Source organism: Sinohyriopsis cumingii, unplaced genomic scaffold, assembly GCF_028554795.1.
Source record: "Sinohyriopsis cumingii isolate HCF-2022 unplaced genomic scaffold, ASM2855479v2 utg000622l, whole genome shotgun sequence".
Lineage (NCBI taxonomy): Eukaryota > Metazoa > Mollusca > Bivalvia > Unionida > Unionidae > Sinohyriopsis > Sinohyriopsis cumingii.
In genome coordinates, this window is record NW_028315918.1 from 1,480,014 (window position 1) to 1,496,520 (window position 16,507).

Sequence of the window (16,507 nt, forward strand, 5' to 3'; positions counted from 1 at the left end):
TAAATTTGGTACATACAGTGGAACCTGCTATAACGTGATAATTGGGGTCCAAAACATTGGATCACATTAATATCGGGATCGCGTTAATGTGGGTTTTTACAGTATTTACTTTTTTCAGAGAACAACTCATTGACAACATATACGTGTATTTATGTCTAATGTATATGATGAATAGGGTATCAACACTGTTTACTATCGTGCCATTGTGGCATGCAGTTCATCCATAATGCATGTAATTCCATTGAAAACTGCACACAGATTTACAATATTCAGTAATTTTGTCCCAGATCATTGTGTCTGAATTCAACATCTAATGTACAGCATGAACAGAGTATTAACACCGTTTACCTGCCATCTGATATCGTACCGTAGTGCTTGCAATTAATCCATTTTACATGTAATTCCATTGCAAAAATTGCATACATATTTAAACTATTCAATAATTTTGTCACAGATCATTACGTTTCTGAATTTATTGGGAAAAATGAACAGCAGAAGTAGGTTAAGAATGACAAAGCACATATACGGTTCATTACATTCCAGGGTCTATGAACGGTGTCTGTACAAATTTCATATTACAGAAATTTTCTCACATGCATTTCCGTGTAAATTTATCCATTGCAAATTTCCAATAATTAAAGCTTGTACACCTATTCGTTTGAACATCTACAGCAAGAATAATTAACACATGCTTTCAGCGTGCATATAACTTTGACTTCAGATTTTGTGAATATCAAAATAAACATGTGAAAACTACTATACTAATCATTACACAAAGTGCAGAGAACAACTTGCGTTTGTGAACTTGCTTTTCCATAACGGTAAAATATTTTTATTAAAAATAGGAAATTAATAATGAGTTCATAAACAAACACCATACACATGTAAAACCAGAGAACTAAGTGCAGTAGGCCTGCAATGGTCATGAGTCACTTTTATAAAATTTTTAAAGCTGAATGCATGTACAATTTCATACCCTTTCAATTCCAGCTAATAAAGCGGACATTGTTTACTGGTCAACTGATTGCATCTAATAACACCACCAAGCCCATCAGATATGTTGGCGGCTTTTGTTATTTGATGTTTATTAAATTTTGAGAATCTGTTATCAACCACTGCATTGTCTGCGGCTTGGTTGGTTATGCAGTTAAAGAAGAAACACATGTTGGCTATTGTTTGAGCAACGATTGTATACAGAATTAATTGAAGACAATCACAAAGATGACTTACTCGCTTTACTCATGGATCAGTAATAAGTAACATTTCTGATAATGTTTATTTTGGCATAACACTTCAATAAGCCGGTGAAATTATTAAATTTCAGAAGTGACGCCATGATCATATTATATTAAAATTCATATGCAAACTCTTCCCCAAAATGATAATAAACATTTTACACACTCTTTCTCATACTTAAAAAAGAATAAAAAATCTCCGGTACAAGAAAAATACACGTACATGTAGTTTAAATTACAGGAACCATGCCACGATCATATTATATTTATACACTAATTCACGTACAGTACTTGGAACAAATTTCTTTTTTCCATGTGTGAATGAATATATGACATTTTGGGAGCCACGCCATATCCGAATTCACTTTATCGCAGGGTGCGTTATGGCGGGGTTGCACTGTATAGGGAAAATCCTTTTAAAGGAGGCTTGATATATTGTATATTTTGTTAGTGACACTTTATATATTTGCACAGCATTTCAAACAATAGTTGAAAACAAACTCTGCACATCATATCTACAAAGGCTGGGTAGCACCATGTTGTAACATCCGCTGTGATATTGTCTAGAATATAGAACTTTGTTACAGGGTTCTCACGCTACTGGGAAATTGGAAAAAAGTTGGGAGAAATGACAAAAAAAAATTCCCGACCATGAAAAATCCTTGAATTTTGCAAAATTGATGAAAGTCAGGAAAAATCCAGGAATTTTCCTCCACAACTTGATGCCCAAAACAATTATATAATTGAGTCATAACTGAACTTATCATGAGTTTAATTTATCGAGTTCAAACCAGAATATTTGGAGGTTGCAGTATGGATCATCTGGGTGCTTATTTGAAAATATTTGCTGAGACAATCAAAAAGCTCAGTTGATTAGATGTGTCTAGTAGATTTTTTGTTTCACAGACAACTCGATATCCATATTTTTTTTATATGTAAGGTATGAAAACCAGTCTAGTATCACTAGAGGTCAACATGGTGGCATTAAAGGACATATGGTACTAATGATATGGAAAAATGGGAACCAGCCTGGATATGGGTGAACATAAAATAGAGTACATATGGGTTTGGCTGACTGAGATTGGTTAAAAATGTAAGTTAGTTATGTTTTAGGTAAAAGAATCTTTTTGAGAGCTTATCCTAGTTGAAAGTGAAAAAAAAATAGAGACGTTGTTTTATTGATGGAATTTCAGTTCTTTAACAGTATTAAGTTTGGAACACATGATACTAAAATTAGCACCAGACTCTTTGGTGCGGAATTGAAAGCACATGTTTCAAACACATGCAGGTCCAGAAAATGCTGCAGCTCGTATCCTTTCCTCTACACAGAAGCTGACATCCAGGTTTCATCTGTACTGACAGATATAGGTTTAATCATGAGCACTCTAAAAATTTAAGTTATTTAATTTTTAATATCATGCTGTTTGCATAGGTTTACTATAGGAACTGAATTAGTACCATGAGTTCTAAAGCACAGCCGCTTAGCGGATCGGCTAGCAAACTTAAACGTTATTTAATTGAGTTATACCTGCATGAAATCGATATGAAAATTATTTATTTTAATCAGAAATTGCAAGTATTAAAATTGTTATATCTTTAATCTGCTGAAAGATGATAAAACTAATGCATTGATGAAATTTTATCTGGTACTAGCAATTTCGATTGCTTGTTGCACAAGCTCACATAATCTCATAACTGACATTTTCAAATATTGTAGAAAAAAATGTTAAATGAAAGTTGTATACTGATTGTAATAAAAATACAAAAATGAAAGAGCACAAAATTCTCTATATTTATTCCAAGACCAACTTCCGGAGTTTTGTTGTATTACGTGACTTCCGTGTTGACATGTGCTCTCTCATGCAGGGAGCATGTGAAGCAGGGAACGAGACTACTCTGTTTGATGAATCAGACTGGCCAGGTTTCTTGTAGTTGATCTTGAAATATGTTGAGTACTGTGTCAGGTTTCATCTATGCCAAGTTTAGTCTAGTCTATCAGCGGATTAAAGACAATGATTATAATACTTGCCATTTTTGAGAAAATAAATAATTTTCCTATCAATTTCATGCAGGTATGGGAAATGGGAGATTGTCGTCCCTTTTATTATATATTAAGAAACAATAAGAGCCCATGTATCAATACAGGTTTGGGGACTGGTTTATTGAACTACAAGAAGACAAGTTGATTTTACAGAAAATTCAGGCCTTGTTTATTCAACAATATAAAAATGTTAAGGTGTTTTGTCAAAATTCAAATCAACCCTTTTGTAAATGTCTTTAATTGATGGAATTTTTAACCAAATTGTCTTAAGGAGTTTAGGTTGGTTGAAAAATCTTGTTTGAGATTTTATTGACACACATAAATTCACACATAAGTTCAGGGTTAAACTCTTTTCGTTACAAGATAAGATTGTAATACTTTGCATTTATTTAGTAGATTACTTCATATTATTTATAAACTGAGGACAAGTCCCAAGTCTGGCAATTAATGGGGGGTAATTACAATTTCATGTCAGTTCACCCAGAACTTATTTTATTATCAGTGTAGGAAACATTTATAACTTTTATTGAATTTCATCAGTTTTTCCATTCTGGGATAGTAACTAATTATAAAATGTATGTATAGTCAAACCTGCCTATGGTGGTTGCTCATGGGAAAAGGCCAAAGTAGCCTTAGTAAACAGATGACCTCTGAAGGCAGGTTCAGCTCTCAAACATAGTTGATGACAAATGCATGTATTATGCACCAAGAAGCATTAGCATTATTATCAATAATAGCAGTATCATTATTATTATTTTTAGCAGTTTTAGTATGCTATCATGCTACATGTATTTAGTTTCACAGTTTGCAAAAACAATAATAACAAAATATTAAAATTAAACATTTCACACAAGATTACTGTATCCTCACTCTAATCCCTCACGTATCACCGATTCTCCTTTCATTGTCAAACATGTCAAAGTTCTGATCAATTTTTAGCAGTTCCTTTAATTCGCATCCAGATGTTACCTATGATTGGTAAACACAGAAATGACTTTTTGTTAGGCCAGCTGGTGAAATTAGGCTTGAAAACAGGTGTTTACACTTCAAGCAATTGATGGATTAAGCAGTTGCTTAAACTCACAGAGCTCAAAAGACTCTTGGCTTTTGTGAGAGAATTTTGATGATTAAAGAATGAAAAGAAGCTTCCTGTGGGCTATCTATTCATGGAATATACCTTTATATATAGCATGCCTTGCTCATCAAACAAAAGTTTAATTTGCATACTTGGAGTGGTCAGTGCTGAGGTGCTCCAGTGATTGCTGAAGGCAGGGTGAAACCACTGCTTGGTTAAGAAACACATGGCTGCTGACCGCAGAAGAGGATGAAACTACTGCTTAGTTATGAAGCACATGGCTAATGACTGCAGAAGACAGGTGACTGCTGATTACATGACATTTATATAGGAAATTTGACAGGGGGAAATTCAAATAGCCATTGTGACCAGGTGGCCATTGAACTCATATGACCATTAAGACAGTTTCGACTATTTCCAATTCAGTTGTGATCATTACTGTTTCTACTCCTCTTTATTTCCAGTATCACTAAAGTATTTATAAAAATTTATACAAATCCAGCTTATATTTCTCCAGTTCCCAAACACTTGCCAGACTACTAATAAATCAACTGAAACCTTGTAATTTGGGCAGTGTTAATGATTATAAATTAAACAAGCAAAGATTGGTGATTCCTAGTCAGGGCCTAAAAATGAATCAAAATTAAAAATTCCTTCATCTTACTTGCTTTCCAGTTTAAACTCCACGCATACCTTTTGCCAGTAAAATTGTGTACTTTAACTACATCATCCTGTGTACTGCATGTTCAGTCATGGTAAACTTTCTCAGGTTTCAAAAGTCAGATTTTTTATCTGTCATTGTTCCTGTAACTGCTGAATGTCACTTCCTGTCTTCTCCTCTCCATCTTTATTGCTCAATCTATGTCTTTCTCTCTCTCTCTCTCTCTCATATATCTGCATATATGTCTCTCTTTTTCTGTCTGCATGTGAGTGTGTGGCTTGGGTAGACACATGTAAAATGGTCTGTTTAGGGGTTGGTGACTATTTTGATGGTTTAACAATTTACATCCATTCTTCAAAGATAAATATTGATCTGTTAATGTAACACTCCAGTTATGAGAATTCATAATGCTAGTGTTTTGTATGAATTTTGAAAATTGATTCTATTTGTATTCAAACTACTACCTGTTATACTTGCTTACAAGTTGGGTCTCTGTGATGGCAGATTTGGGTCTGATTTGTATGTGAGTATATATGGCAGTTACGGTCTTTAAAGTATGTTAGTTAATATGAAATGATTTAGCAGTGACTATGTCTGGGAATATACAGTATGCTTGTATGTCAGTTTCCTCTATCTGACATTTGTGTTTTATTTATTTAAAGATTTGACATGAATAAGACGTTTCTTTATCTGGAAAATAGCACAGTTTAGTACCTTTCTAATACAAATTTGGCATTTACTGTTTTTATTTCTTCCTTCATTTGTGTTATTCTACCATTTAGTAATACAAATGATTTTTCAGATCTTTGTAACCAATTGTAGGATTTTTTTTAAAAATTTTAAACTGAGCTAGTGTATAATAATAATAATAATAATAATAATAATAATAATAATAATAAAATAATAATAAGAAGAAGAAAAATAACAATTTATTCAAAGTGTTAATTGCCATTAAAAATGCACTCTGATAGTATGGGTTTTTGGAAATGCATTCTGTAAAGGTTGCTGTAATTAGATTAGTTGAGTGTTGAGAGTACCTGTAGTGTCTCTTAACACAAGGGTAGGTATGCTATAATTGTATCATAACTTATTGTCTGTAATTTTTCATACACATCTCTAAACAGTGTTTAGTTGTAATGGCTATAGACCAGAGGAGCTTATGAAATGGTTTGTTGTCCTTCATCTGTCATCAATTGTCTATCATCCGACCATTAACACAAGTTTGTTATTGTTTCTCCTCCTAAACTATCTGGAGGATTGCCATGAAATTTTACGTACACATTCATCTTGTGGTCCCCATTTGGAAATCCAGTATGACTGCCACAGTAGCCATTTTGAAGATCTTATTGCTACTCCTCCTGAATAGAGATGGTCATATGAAGATGGACTTTTCACCAGAAAGAGACTTCTTATAATGCAGACAACGGAAATGTGCAGCAATTTTTAAAGCCACCCTATATAATATAAATAGGTGAATAAAACCAAAACAACATTCTGTAGTTTGCACATGCCTGTTATAATGTCTAGTTGGTCCTAAATCAAAATGGTGCCAATCTGATGTCCAGTATGGTGACCACAACAGCCATCTTAAAAACCTTGTTATCTGCGTGGTGGAAAGTCATTGATATGATATCTAATAGGTCCTAAATCAAAATGGTGCCAATCTGATGTCCAGTATGGTGACCACAACAGTCATCTTAAAAACCTTGGTATCTGTCTGGTGGAAAGTCATTGATATTATATCTAATAGGTCCTAAATAAAATGGTGCCAATCTGATGTCCAGTATGGTGACCACAACAGCCATCTTAAAAACCTTGTTATATGTCTGGTGGAAAGTCATTGATATGATATCTAATAGGTCCTTAATCAAAATGGTGCCAATCTGATGTCCAATATGGTGACCACAACAGCCATCTTAACACATTAACCCCTGGAGCTTTTTGTCATTTTCGCCTAAAAATCGAGTAGGAAACACATTTTGAATGCTATTTCTGAATAGACTGGAAAACACCAAATCCCCGGTCATCTTTCAATAACATACTGCCTAGTGGTGTTAGAAACATCAATTTTCGTTGGCTATTTGACTCATGCATGAGCAGAAGGGTAAAAGTTGGACTTCTTTTTTTTTCTTTTTTTGCTAAACGGAGCCATTATTTTTGTATGGAGACCACTCTTTATTCCAAATGCCCATCTTATCCTACTTTTTGCAAAGGCTTATCTGTCTGTTTGCAGTTCATACCAGTTTGCCTTAGATCTGAGACCAAAAAGTCTAAAATCCAGACACAAAATCAGATTCTGACCATGGGCAAATTTTGGGTAACAAAAAGTCGGGTCCAAAAAATGAGGTTTTTCTATCTGCATTTTGTAGTGCAACTAGATATTCTAGATTATTTGGAATCATTGTAGAGCTACATCTGTCAACCTTTCTATAATACCACCCACTTTAGTGTATCATGCATGACCATGACGCTACAGAGCTCGGCAGTAGGCTACTACCTCCTGTCCTGTAAAGTCGTCGCTAGGGGTTAATGTGTTAACAAGAATTTTTTTTTTTTTGCAAATTGTCAGGGAATTGCTAAATTTGTAATTTATGTACAATGTCGATGCACAAGTGATTAAATATGCAAGGAATATTCAAATTTTGTGACGTCATCAAAATGGACTGTTTAACACATTAACCACTGGAGCTTTTTGTCATATTTGCCTAAAAATCGAGTAGGAAACACATTTTGAAAGCTATTTCTGAATAGACTGGAAAACACCAAATCCCTGGTCATCTTCCAATAACATACTGCCTAGTGGTGTTAGAAACATCGATTTTCGTTGGCTATTTGACCCGTGCATGAGCAGAATGGTAAAAGTTGGACTTATTTTTGTTGTTGTGCTAAACGGAGCCATTATTTTTATATGGAGACCACTCTTTATTCCAAATGCCCATCTTATCCTACTTTTTGCAAAGGCTCATCTGTTTGTTTGCAGTTCATACTGGTTTGCCTTAGATCTGAGATCAAAAGGTCTAAAATCCAGACACAAAATCAGATTCTGACCACAGGCAAATTTTGGGTAAAAGAAAGTAGGGTCCAAAAAAATGAGGTTTTTCTATCTGTATTTTGTAGTGCAATTAGATATTCCAGATTATTTGGTATCATTTTAGAGCTACATTTGTCTACCTTTCTATAATACCACCCACTTTAGTGTATCATGCATGACCATGACGCTACAGAGCTTGGCAGTAGGCTACTACCTCCTGCCCCGTAAAGTCATCACTAGGGGCTAATATGTTAAAAACATTGTTATCTGCCTGGTGGAAAGTCATTGATATGATATCTAATAGGTCCTAAATCAAAATGGTGCCAATCTGATGTCCAATATGATGACCACAATAGCCATCTTAAAAACCTTATCTGTCTGGTGGAAGGTCATTGATATGATATCTAATAGGTCCTAAATCAAAATGGTGCCATTCTGATGTCCAATATGGTGACCACAACAGCCATCTTAAAAACCTTGTTATCTGTCTGGTGGAAAGTCATTGATATGATATCTAATAGGTCCTTAATCAAAATGGTGCCAATCTGATGTCCAATATGGTGACCACAACAGCCATCTTAAAAACCTTATCTGTCTGGTGGAAATTCATTGATATGATATCTAATACATTGTATTTCCTAAATAAAAATGATGCCAATCTGATGTCCAATATGGCTGTAGTGGCCATCTTTAAAATCTTGTTATTGCTACTCTTGAATTGATGGCCATATCACCATGGGGTTTTCACTAAAAGAACTATTATGTCTAGTTGTTTCTCAAGTAAAAATGGTACTGATCTGATTTCCAATATATCCACCACAGCAGCCATCTTACAATCTTATTGCTACTTCTCCTGAAATGAAAAGTAATATTGCCATGGGATTTCACCAGAAGACTAATTATGGTATCTAGTTGGTTGCGAATGAAAATGGTGGTGCTTGCACATCTAATACTACCACCAAACAGCTGTCTTAGAAACCTTTTTAATGTTACTTTTCCTGAAAGGATGTTCGTATACACATAGGGTATTTACTAAATAACTTCTTATTGTGTAGCTGATTCTACTTGTAAATGGTGCTGCTCAGACATCCAAGATGGCCACTATGGTGGCCATCTTGGAAATCTTGTTATGACTACTATTGAATGAATGACCAACATAGGACTTTAACTAAAAGACTTTTATGATGTCTAGTTGGTTGTAAATGAAAATGGTGCTGATCTAACTTTCAATATGGCTGCTACAATGTAAATCATGAAATCCTTGTTATGCTCCTTCTCCAAGATAACTGGTCACTTTCACATGAAAAATATTATGATGATGTCTACTTGGTCCTAAATGGAAATGGTGCCAATCTGACACCATAGCAGCCATCTCAGAAATCTTGTCATTAATTTTTCAAAAACTAAATGTCATATCAACATGGGGTTTCCACTGGAAGATTTCTTAAGACATCTTGTTTGACTTGAAGGATGTCTTGATGGCCTAAATAAAAATGGTGCCAATCTGACATCCAGTGCTCACCAAAGCAGCTATTAGATTTTTTTTATTGCTGAAGAATATTAGAGATGGTTTCAACACTCAGCGTTTAAAAGAAAGAAATGGTATTATCTTGAATTCTGAGAAATTCTTTTCTGCCAGTAGAGCATTAGCCCTTTGAAGGACACATGTTTGCAGTATGCACTAATAATTATATTTAAATAAAGGTATAAAAATTATGATTTTCACCTCGTTTTACTCATAAAAATTTGAAACAGTTAATGAAAACAATATTCTATGCAAAAATCTGAAAGTATAAAAAGTCATTATGATGTACAGTTCGAAATTAGATTGCAAATTATGGACTAAGCTAGTCAATATAAAACACACTTGACTTGTTGCCTTTGATACATTTTTTTATTGTCAGGGTTTTCTGACAAAGGTCCAGGTATGTAAAACAAACTGGAATTGCTCTGTATTTGTTTTAAAACTTCTGATATGCTTGAGGCTTTAAGAAAGTTAACCTGGTCTACCTGACACCTGGTTTATATGGACAATTACTCAGTAACTGTTATTAATAGAAAAACAGTAAAACTTGGAAAATTCAGAGCTCAGTGTGTCAGATTTTTGGTTGACATTTTCAACTGTTGTTAATTTTTGAGGTCACAGGCCAGAAAATAGATTGCACTGTGACTACAGAAGTTATGTTTTGGGAGATGCTTTGAGTGTTTGAAGTTCAGGTTATACAAGTTTTACTGTTTTCATAACACTGTTTATGTCAAGCCCACACTAAATGAGAAGTGAGACATAGCATGGTGCCAATGCTGATGGTTGACATGTATTTCTTAAAACCCTTGATAGATTCTGTTCATACTTGGCATGAATCAATATTAAGCTAGTGCAATTCATTCTGCAATGTGCTTTATTGCCTCTTTTAATTTGGGGGTCAACATCACGGTCATAGGGAATTTGCAATTAGGTTTTGGTTAAAGGCTTTTCAGGTGTTTATATTTCCTAAAACACTTGTTAGTTTTGGATGAATCATTGTGAAACTTGGATAATTGATCCTACAATGTGTTGCTTTTTCTTTGGGTTAAGGTCACAGGTGTAGAAAATTTGTATTAAGGTTTTGCTTAATTTTTATCATGGCTTCTGTTTCGTAAATCCCATGAATTAGGATAAAAAAACACAACACAAATGCTGATAATATATGCAAAACTAGTTGCACAGAATTATCGCAATGTTTTTTTTATATATCCTAATTCTGAATTTTTACAATATTGTCATCACGTCATGTAAAATTAGTATACTATAGCCAGGCCAAAAGATACTGACACATTATTTCAGATGATTGTCAGTTACAAAATTAGTTGAATGAATTAAAAATATATTTCCATAATAGAGATTATCCTACACATATAATTGATTCTGTGCTGAGCAAAGCCAGTAATTGTATTCAAAACGAGGCTTTAAACACAGCAAAATGTACAATAGAGAAAAATATAATTCCTTTCACAATACATTATAATCTTTCATTACCTAATAAAGTTCTTATAAATAATAAATATTGGAGTCTCCTAAATTTATCAAATAAAAACAGCATAAAAGCACTTTACAAACATAAACCAATTCATTGCTTATAGAAGACCCAAGAATTTGCAGGATTTTTTAATTTGAACTAAACAGACCAAAGAAAAGATATTTTTCGTCATCTGAATGTAACTGACATCAGTGCACTCATTGTACAAACATAAGAGAAAGTACTTAATTTAGTAGATCCAATACAAACGAAGTATTTTCTCTATATTATAACACTTAACTGCGTATCAGCTGATGTGATTTATTTGGAAAATATGTTGAACAAACACTTCAACGAGTTTCTAAGAGAATGAATAATCATCGCTTTCATGTGCAAAAATTGTAGAGATCCATAGTTCTCTAATATTTAAATGAATTTTAGTACAAATAATCACTCTCAGCTCAGTTTCACTCATACATGCCATAAGATACTGTGCATGGAGAAATGAATAGACTGATAAAGGAAACTTACTGGATTCGTAAGTTGGATACTTTGTATCCTTAAGGCCTCAATACCAAGGTACTATATAAAACTATACAATTTTTATATGTATATCCTTTATAAAAATATAATTCTATGTATGACTGTTTGTATTATTTGACTAATCCCCAAGATAGATTCTGCTGATCATGCTTAACATTAATCATTGTGAAGCTAAGACAAATAATTCTGCAACATGCTTACTCAGACATGGGGTCAAGGTCACATTTTACAGCAATGCTATGATTGTATACTCCCCATACTCACTCGGGCCTTGTTGCTATCATTTAATATGATACAAGCTTTAACTAGTGGCTACATTTTATAAAAGACAGAATGTATTGGGTTCCTGGGTATTAACTAAATGCAGGTTTTCCTGTATTTAAAAACTTCACTGTGGATGCTTTACGTAGCAACTCTCTACAAAATTGAAACATACATGCACGCCATTTAGATTTACTGGTTTTAGGACAGAAGAAAAACAGGAATAAACAAGTAAGTTTTTGCACTATTTCTTGGAAATGTATATTAGAGCTAGAAAAGAAAATTGTATGATTTTATAAGCCCTGAAGTCGGTAGAATGTGTTTAGCTTACATATTAGATTCTTATGGTTTATTCTCCAGTTCTTACTCCCATGCTTGTGACACGCAACTCTGGAATGCTACAGAACTTTAATTGACTTCACTTGCCATTGCCATGCTTGTATCATGCACTTCTGGAATGCTAAGGCACTTTAACTGACTTGGATAAAGAATGCTTTGCTTCCTTGCCAGTGTATTGATGTCTTTAAAATCAGTAGCATTTTTGTTAATTTCTTATTTACTTAAGTGTGATTGACACAGGTTTTACAAGTGTGTGGGGAAATTTCATGAAATTTGGATGAAAATTATTTTTATTAAGGTTTGAAATTGTGTATGTTTTGCAGTAGAAAAATCTAGCTGATTGATCAGCTAAACTGGACAAACTCTTATCAAACCATGCAAACATTACCAGTGCAAATGTGATTATGCAACAAGTGGTGATAAGCTTTTTGCCTGAACTGCCTGTTACAAGTTGTGGTAAACATTTTGCCCTAACTGCCTGTTACAAGTGGTGATAGCATTTAGCCCTAACTGCTTGTTACAAGTTGTGGTAAACTTTTTGCCCTAACTGCCTGTTACAAGTGGTGATAAACTTTTAGCCCTAGCTGACTGTTACAAGTGGTGATAAACTTTTAGCCCTAGCTGACTGTTACAAGTGGTGATAAGCTTTTAGCTCGAACTGCCTGTTACAAGTTGTGATAAACTTTTAGCCCTAACTGACTGTTACAAGTGGTGATAAGTTTTCAGCCATGCTGACTGTTACAGTTGGTGAAAAGCTTTTAGCCATGGTGACTGTTACAAGTGGTGATAAGCTTTTAGCCCTAACTGCCTGTTACAAGTGTTGATAAGCTTTTAGCCCTAATTGCATGTTACAAGTGGTGATAAGCATTTAGCCATTCTGACTGTTACAATTGGTGAAAGATTTTTAGTCATGCTACCTGTTACAAGTGGTGATAAGCATATAGCCCTAACTGCCTGTTACAAGTGGTGATAAGCTTTCAGCCAGGCTGACTGTTACAATTGGTGAAAGATTTTTAGTCATGCTACCTGTTACAAGTGGTGATAAGCTTATAGCCCTAACTGCCTGTTACAAGTGGTGATAAGCTTTCAGCCAGGCTGACTGTTACAATTGGTGAAAGATTTTTAGTCATGCTACCTGTTACAAGTGGTGATAAGCTTATAGCCCTAACTGCCTGTTACAAGTGGTGATAAGCTTTCAGCCAGGCTGACTGTTACAATTGGTGAAAAGCTTTTTACCATGCTGACTGTTACAAGTGGTGATAAGCTTTTAGCCCTAACTGCCTGTTACAAGTGGTGATAAATGTTTAGCCATTCTGACTGTTACAACTGGTGAAAGACATTTAGTCATGCTACCTGTTACAAGTGGTGATAAGCTTTTATCCATACTCCCTGTTACAAGTGGCGATAAGCTTTTAGCCATGCTGCCTGTTACAAGTGGTGATAAGCTTATAGCCCTAACTGCCTGTTACAAGTGGTAATAAGTTTTCAGCCATGCTGACTGTTACAATTGGTGAAAAGCTTTTAGCCATGGTGACTGTTACAAGTGGTGATAAGCTTTTAGCCATGGTGACTGTTACAGGTGGTGATAAGCTTTTAGCCCTAACTGCCTATTACAAGGGGTGATAAGCTTTTAGCCATGGTGACTGTTACAGGTGGTGATAAGCTTTAATGCCCTAACTGCCTGTTACAAGTGGTGATAAGCATTAAGCCATGCTGACTAATACAAGTGGTGAAAAGCTTTTAGCCATGGTGACTGTTACAAGTGGTGATAAGCATTTAGCCATGCTGACTGATACAAGTGGTGATCAGCTTTTAGCCATGGTGACTGTTACAAGTGGTGATAAGCTTTTAGCCCTTACTGCCTATTACAAGTGGTGATAAGCATTAAGCCATGCTGACTGTTGCAAGTGGTGATAAGCTTTTTGCCATGCTGACTGTTACAAATGGTGATAAGTTTTTAATCATGCTTACTGTTACTTCCAGATGTTTTTGTGTGCCTTATCGGACTTTATGTAGTCATAGTCCCAGCTTTCAAGAACACACTCTCGGTTCTTAAATGAATGGTCCACTGTTTTCCTTATGCTGGAATTTAAATGTTTTGGAGGAAATTGGCCATGGACTTCCTTTTTCAAATTCTGAAAGACTGTTCCTCTTAAAAACAAGTTAGTTCTGTATGTTTCAGGAGTTGTCTGGACCTTTGAAGAATAATAAACTTCAAAATGTTTATTTATTTATGTCAGTGTGAGTAATACTTACACGTAGTTGCCATCTAATAAATCATGTCACTGCTCTTGCATGAATGGTGGAACTGACATGGAAACCCCAGAGCAGAATATACATGTCACTATGATTTGACTCCTAGGTCAAATAGGTCTGGCTGTAAAACTCCTTCAGGAAAGTGCAGATTTGTTGATGGTTAGATTATAACAGTTTCATTCACAGCCAGTTAAATGTTGCAAAGATCATTGCTTACATTTTTGTACTTAATGGAACTTATAAGCACAGTGACTCACACTTGTATGTTCTGCTCAGGAGTTTCACATTTTTGCACAATGTTCAGAATTTTAAGAAGAGGTGTTTGCCTAATATTCCCCACTGGTAAACCTTGTTATATAAAGCATACTTGTCAGTGCATGCCAAGAGAAACACGAAACACCTCTTTTTTTTTTTAGGTGTCATTCCATGCCTAATTCTGATCTCATAATATCTCCCGATTTTTTCCAGAGAACTCCCAATTATTACATTATGTTTGTTGATTCATTTCTAAAAATAAATTCCTACATAAATGGATATATTTTATGCAATCCACAGAAGCCATGTTCTTTTTATCAGCTATGAATATTGTTGTGATGAAATAATTAATATCACACTAAAAAGTATTTTTCTCTTTAGTAAATAGAATGTTAATTTTAATAATTATTCATGTAAATTTCAGAATTTTTTTAACCCCAACAACAATACTGTAGTCAAAAAGTAAACCACAATAATAAAATTGTCATCAGTTAGTTTCAACCCAATGAATGATTTCTGTGAATGCTGTGTATTTTTCTCTACAAGCAAAATAACATCACAATTCCTACCAAAGAAGTACCACTCCAGTTGCCTAATGGTTAGAGCATCTGCCTTGGATGCAGGAGGTCATGGGTTCGATCCCCAGCCATGTCATACCAAAGACTTACAAAAATGGTACTTGCAGCTGCCTCGCTTGGCGCTAAGCATTAAGAGGTTAGTGGTAGGACTGGTCAGCCTGGTGTCAGGATAATGTGACTGGGTGGGACATCATGCTATATGTCAGCAGCATGATGCCCCAGTGCTAGACATCACTATAAACTGCCACACTGCAGACATTGTAGCGATATGACTGAAAAATTGTTAAAGCTATGTTAAAAATCCAAAATCACACACACACTCCTACCAAAGAAACTTATACCAATAAACACCTGGCATTCCTGTAGCATATGTATAAACTTTAATTACCATGATTAAATCAAAAGAAGGAATTTAAAAAATATATATTGCACTATGTTCCCCAAAAGAACTAATTCAGAATAAATATTTATTTAGTAAACAATGCTGCAATGGCTTATGAGTTGACCCTTTTCAAAATAAGGTGGCATATAAAACATGGGAATAACAGTTGCTTCTTGTACGGTAACTTGTGACTGCAAACAAAGTCATAGGAATTGCAAGTTACAACAAAATAGCGCATAATTTATTTGCCAATCAAATGCTGGTGTTTACATAACACCCACACTGTAGAACATGGTTTCTTTGAAGTATGTCGGAGGGATGGACCTCTTCACATAATAAATGCAATGATAAGGATTAACTGTTAATTAGTCGCACTGGCTTTATTGCTTGTGTACTTAAGTCTAACCTTTAGCTATTGGGCAGTTTAGCCATAGCTGACCATAATATGAAAAGGGGGCATGTCCTGGGGAAAAATAAGTCACATCACAGGAAGAACGGCACATCCCATACCATTAAACATGATTAGGCCAACATCCTTACCATTATGTTTTGAATGGCTGACCACTACATGTTTGTCCACCCCTACCCACCTCAAACCAAAAAAGTTTTTGTGGGCAACCCTGGCATCACCTTTGAGAATTTCACGCTTATTGGACGTGGAAAATCAGTCAATATTTATTGAAACTGGTGCTTAAAAAATGCAGCATAAAAAACTCCCGATTTAGGTCCCAATCTCCCTATTTCATTTTCAGACTTGGCTTTTGAAAAGTTGACAGATATGTATAAAGAACATATATATCTAATGGAGGGTTTAAAATATAGAAAAGTTAATTTGTAGTTATCTGGACATCTGA

The 16,507-nt window shown here is 34.7% G+C and overlaps 1 protein-coding gene across 3 annotated transcripts in view; it reads left to right on the forward strand.

The window, feature by feature from the left end:
* The window catches only part of LOC149773653 (protein henna-like), a 95,139-nt gene that overhangs the window by 32,216 nt on the left and 46,416 nt on the right, over positions 1-16,507 (forward strand). The window contains exon 4 of one of the 3 annotated variants that reach the window (XM_089946264.1): positions 9,948-9,968. The exons of the other annotated variants lie outside the window; for them this stretch is intronic. Coding sequence (XP_089802390.1) covers positions 9,948-9,968 — 21 coding nt within the window. The remainder of the gene's footprint in view (positions 1-9,947; positions 9,969-16,507) is intronic. 3 annotated transcript variants of the gene reach the window in all.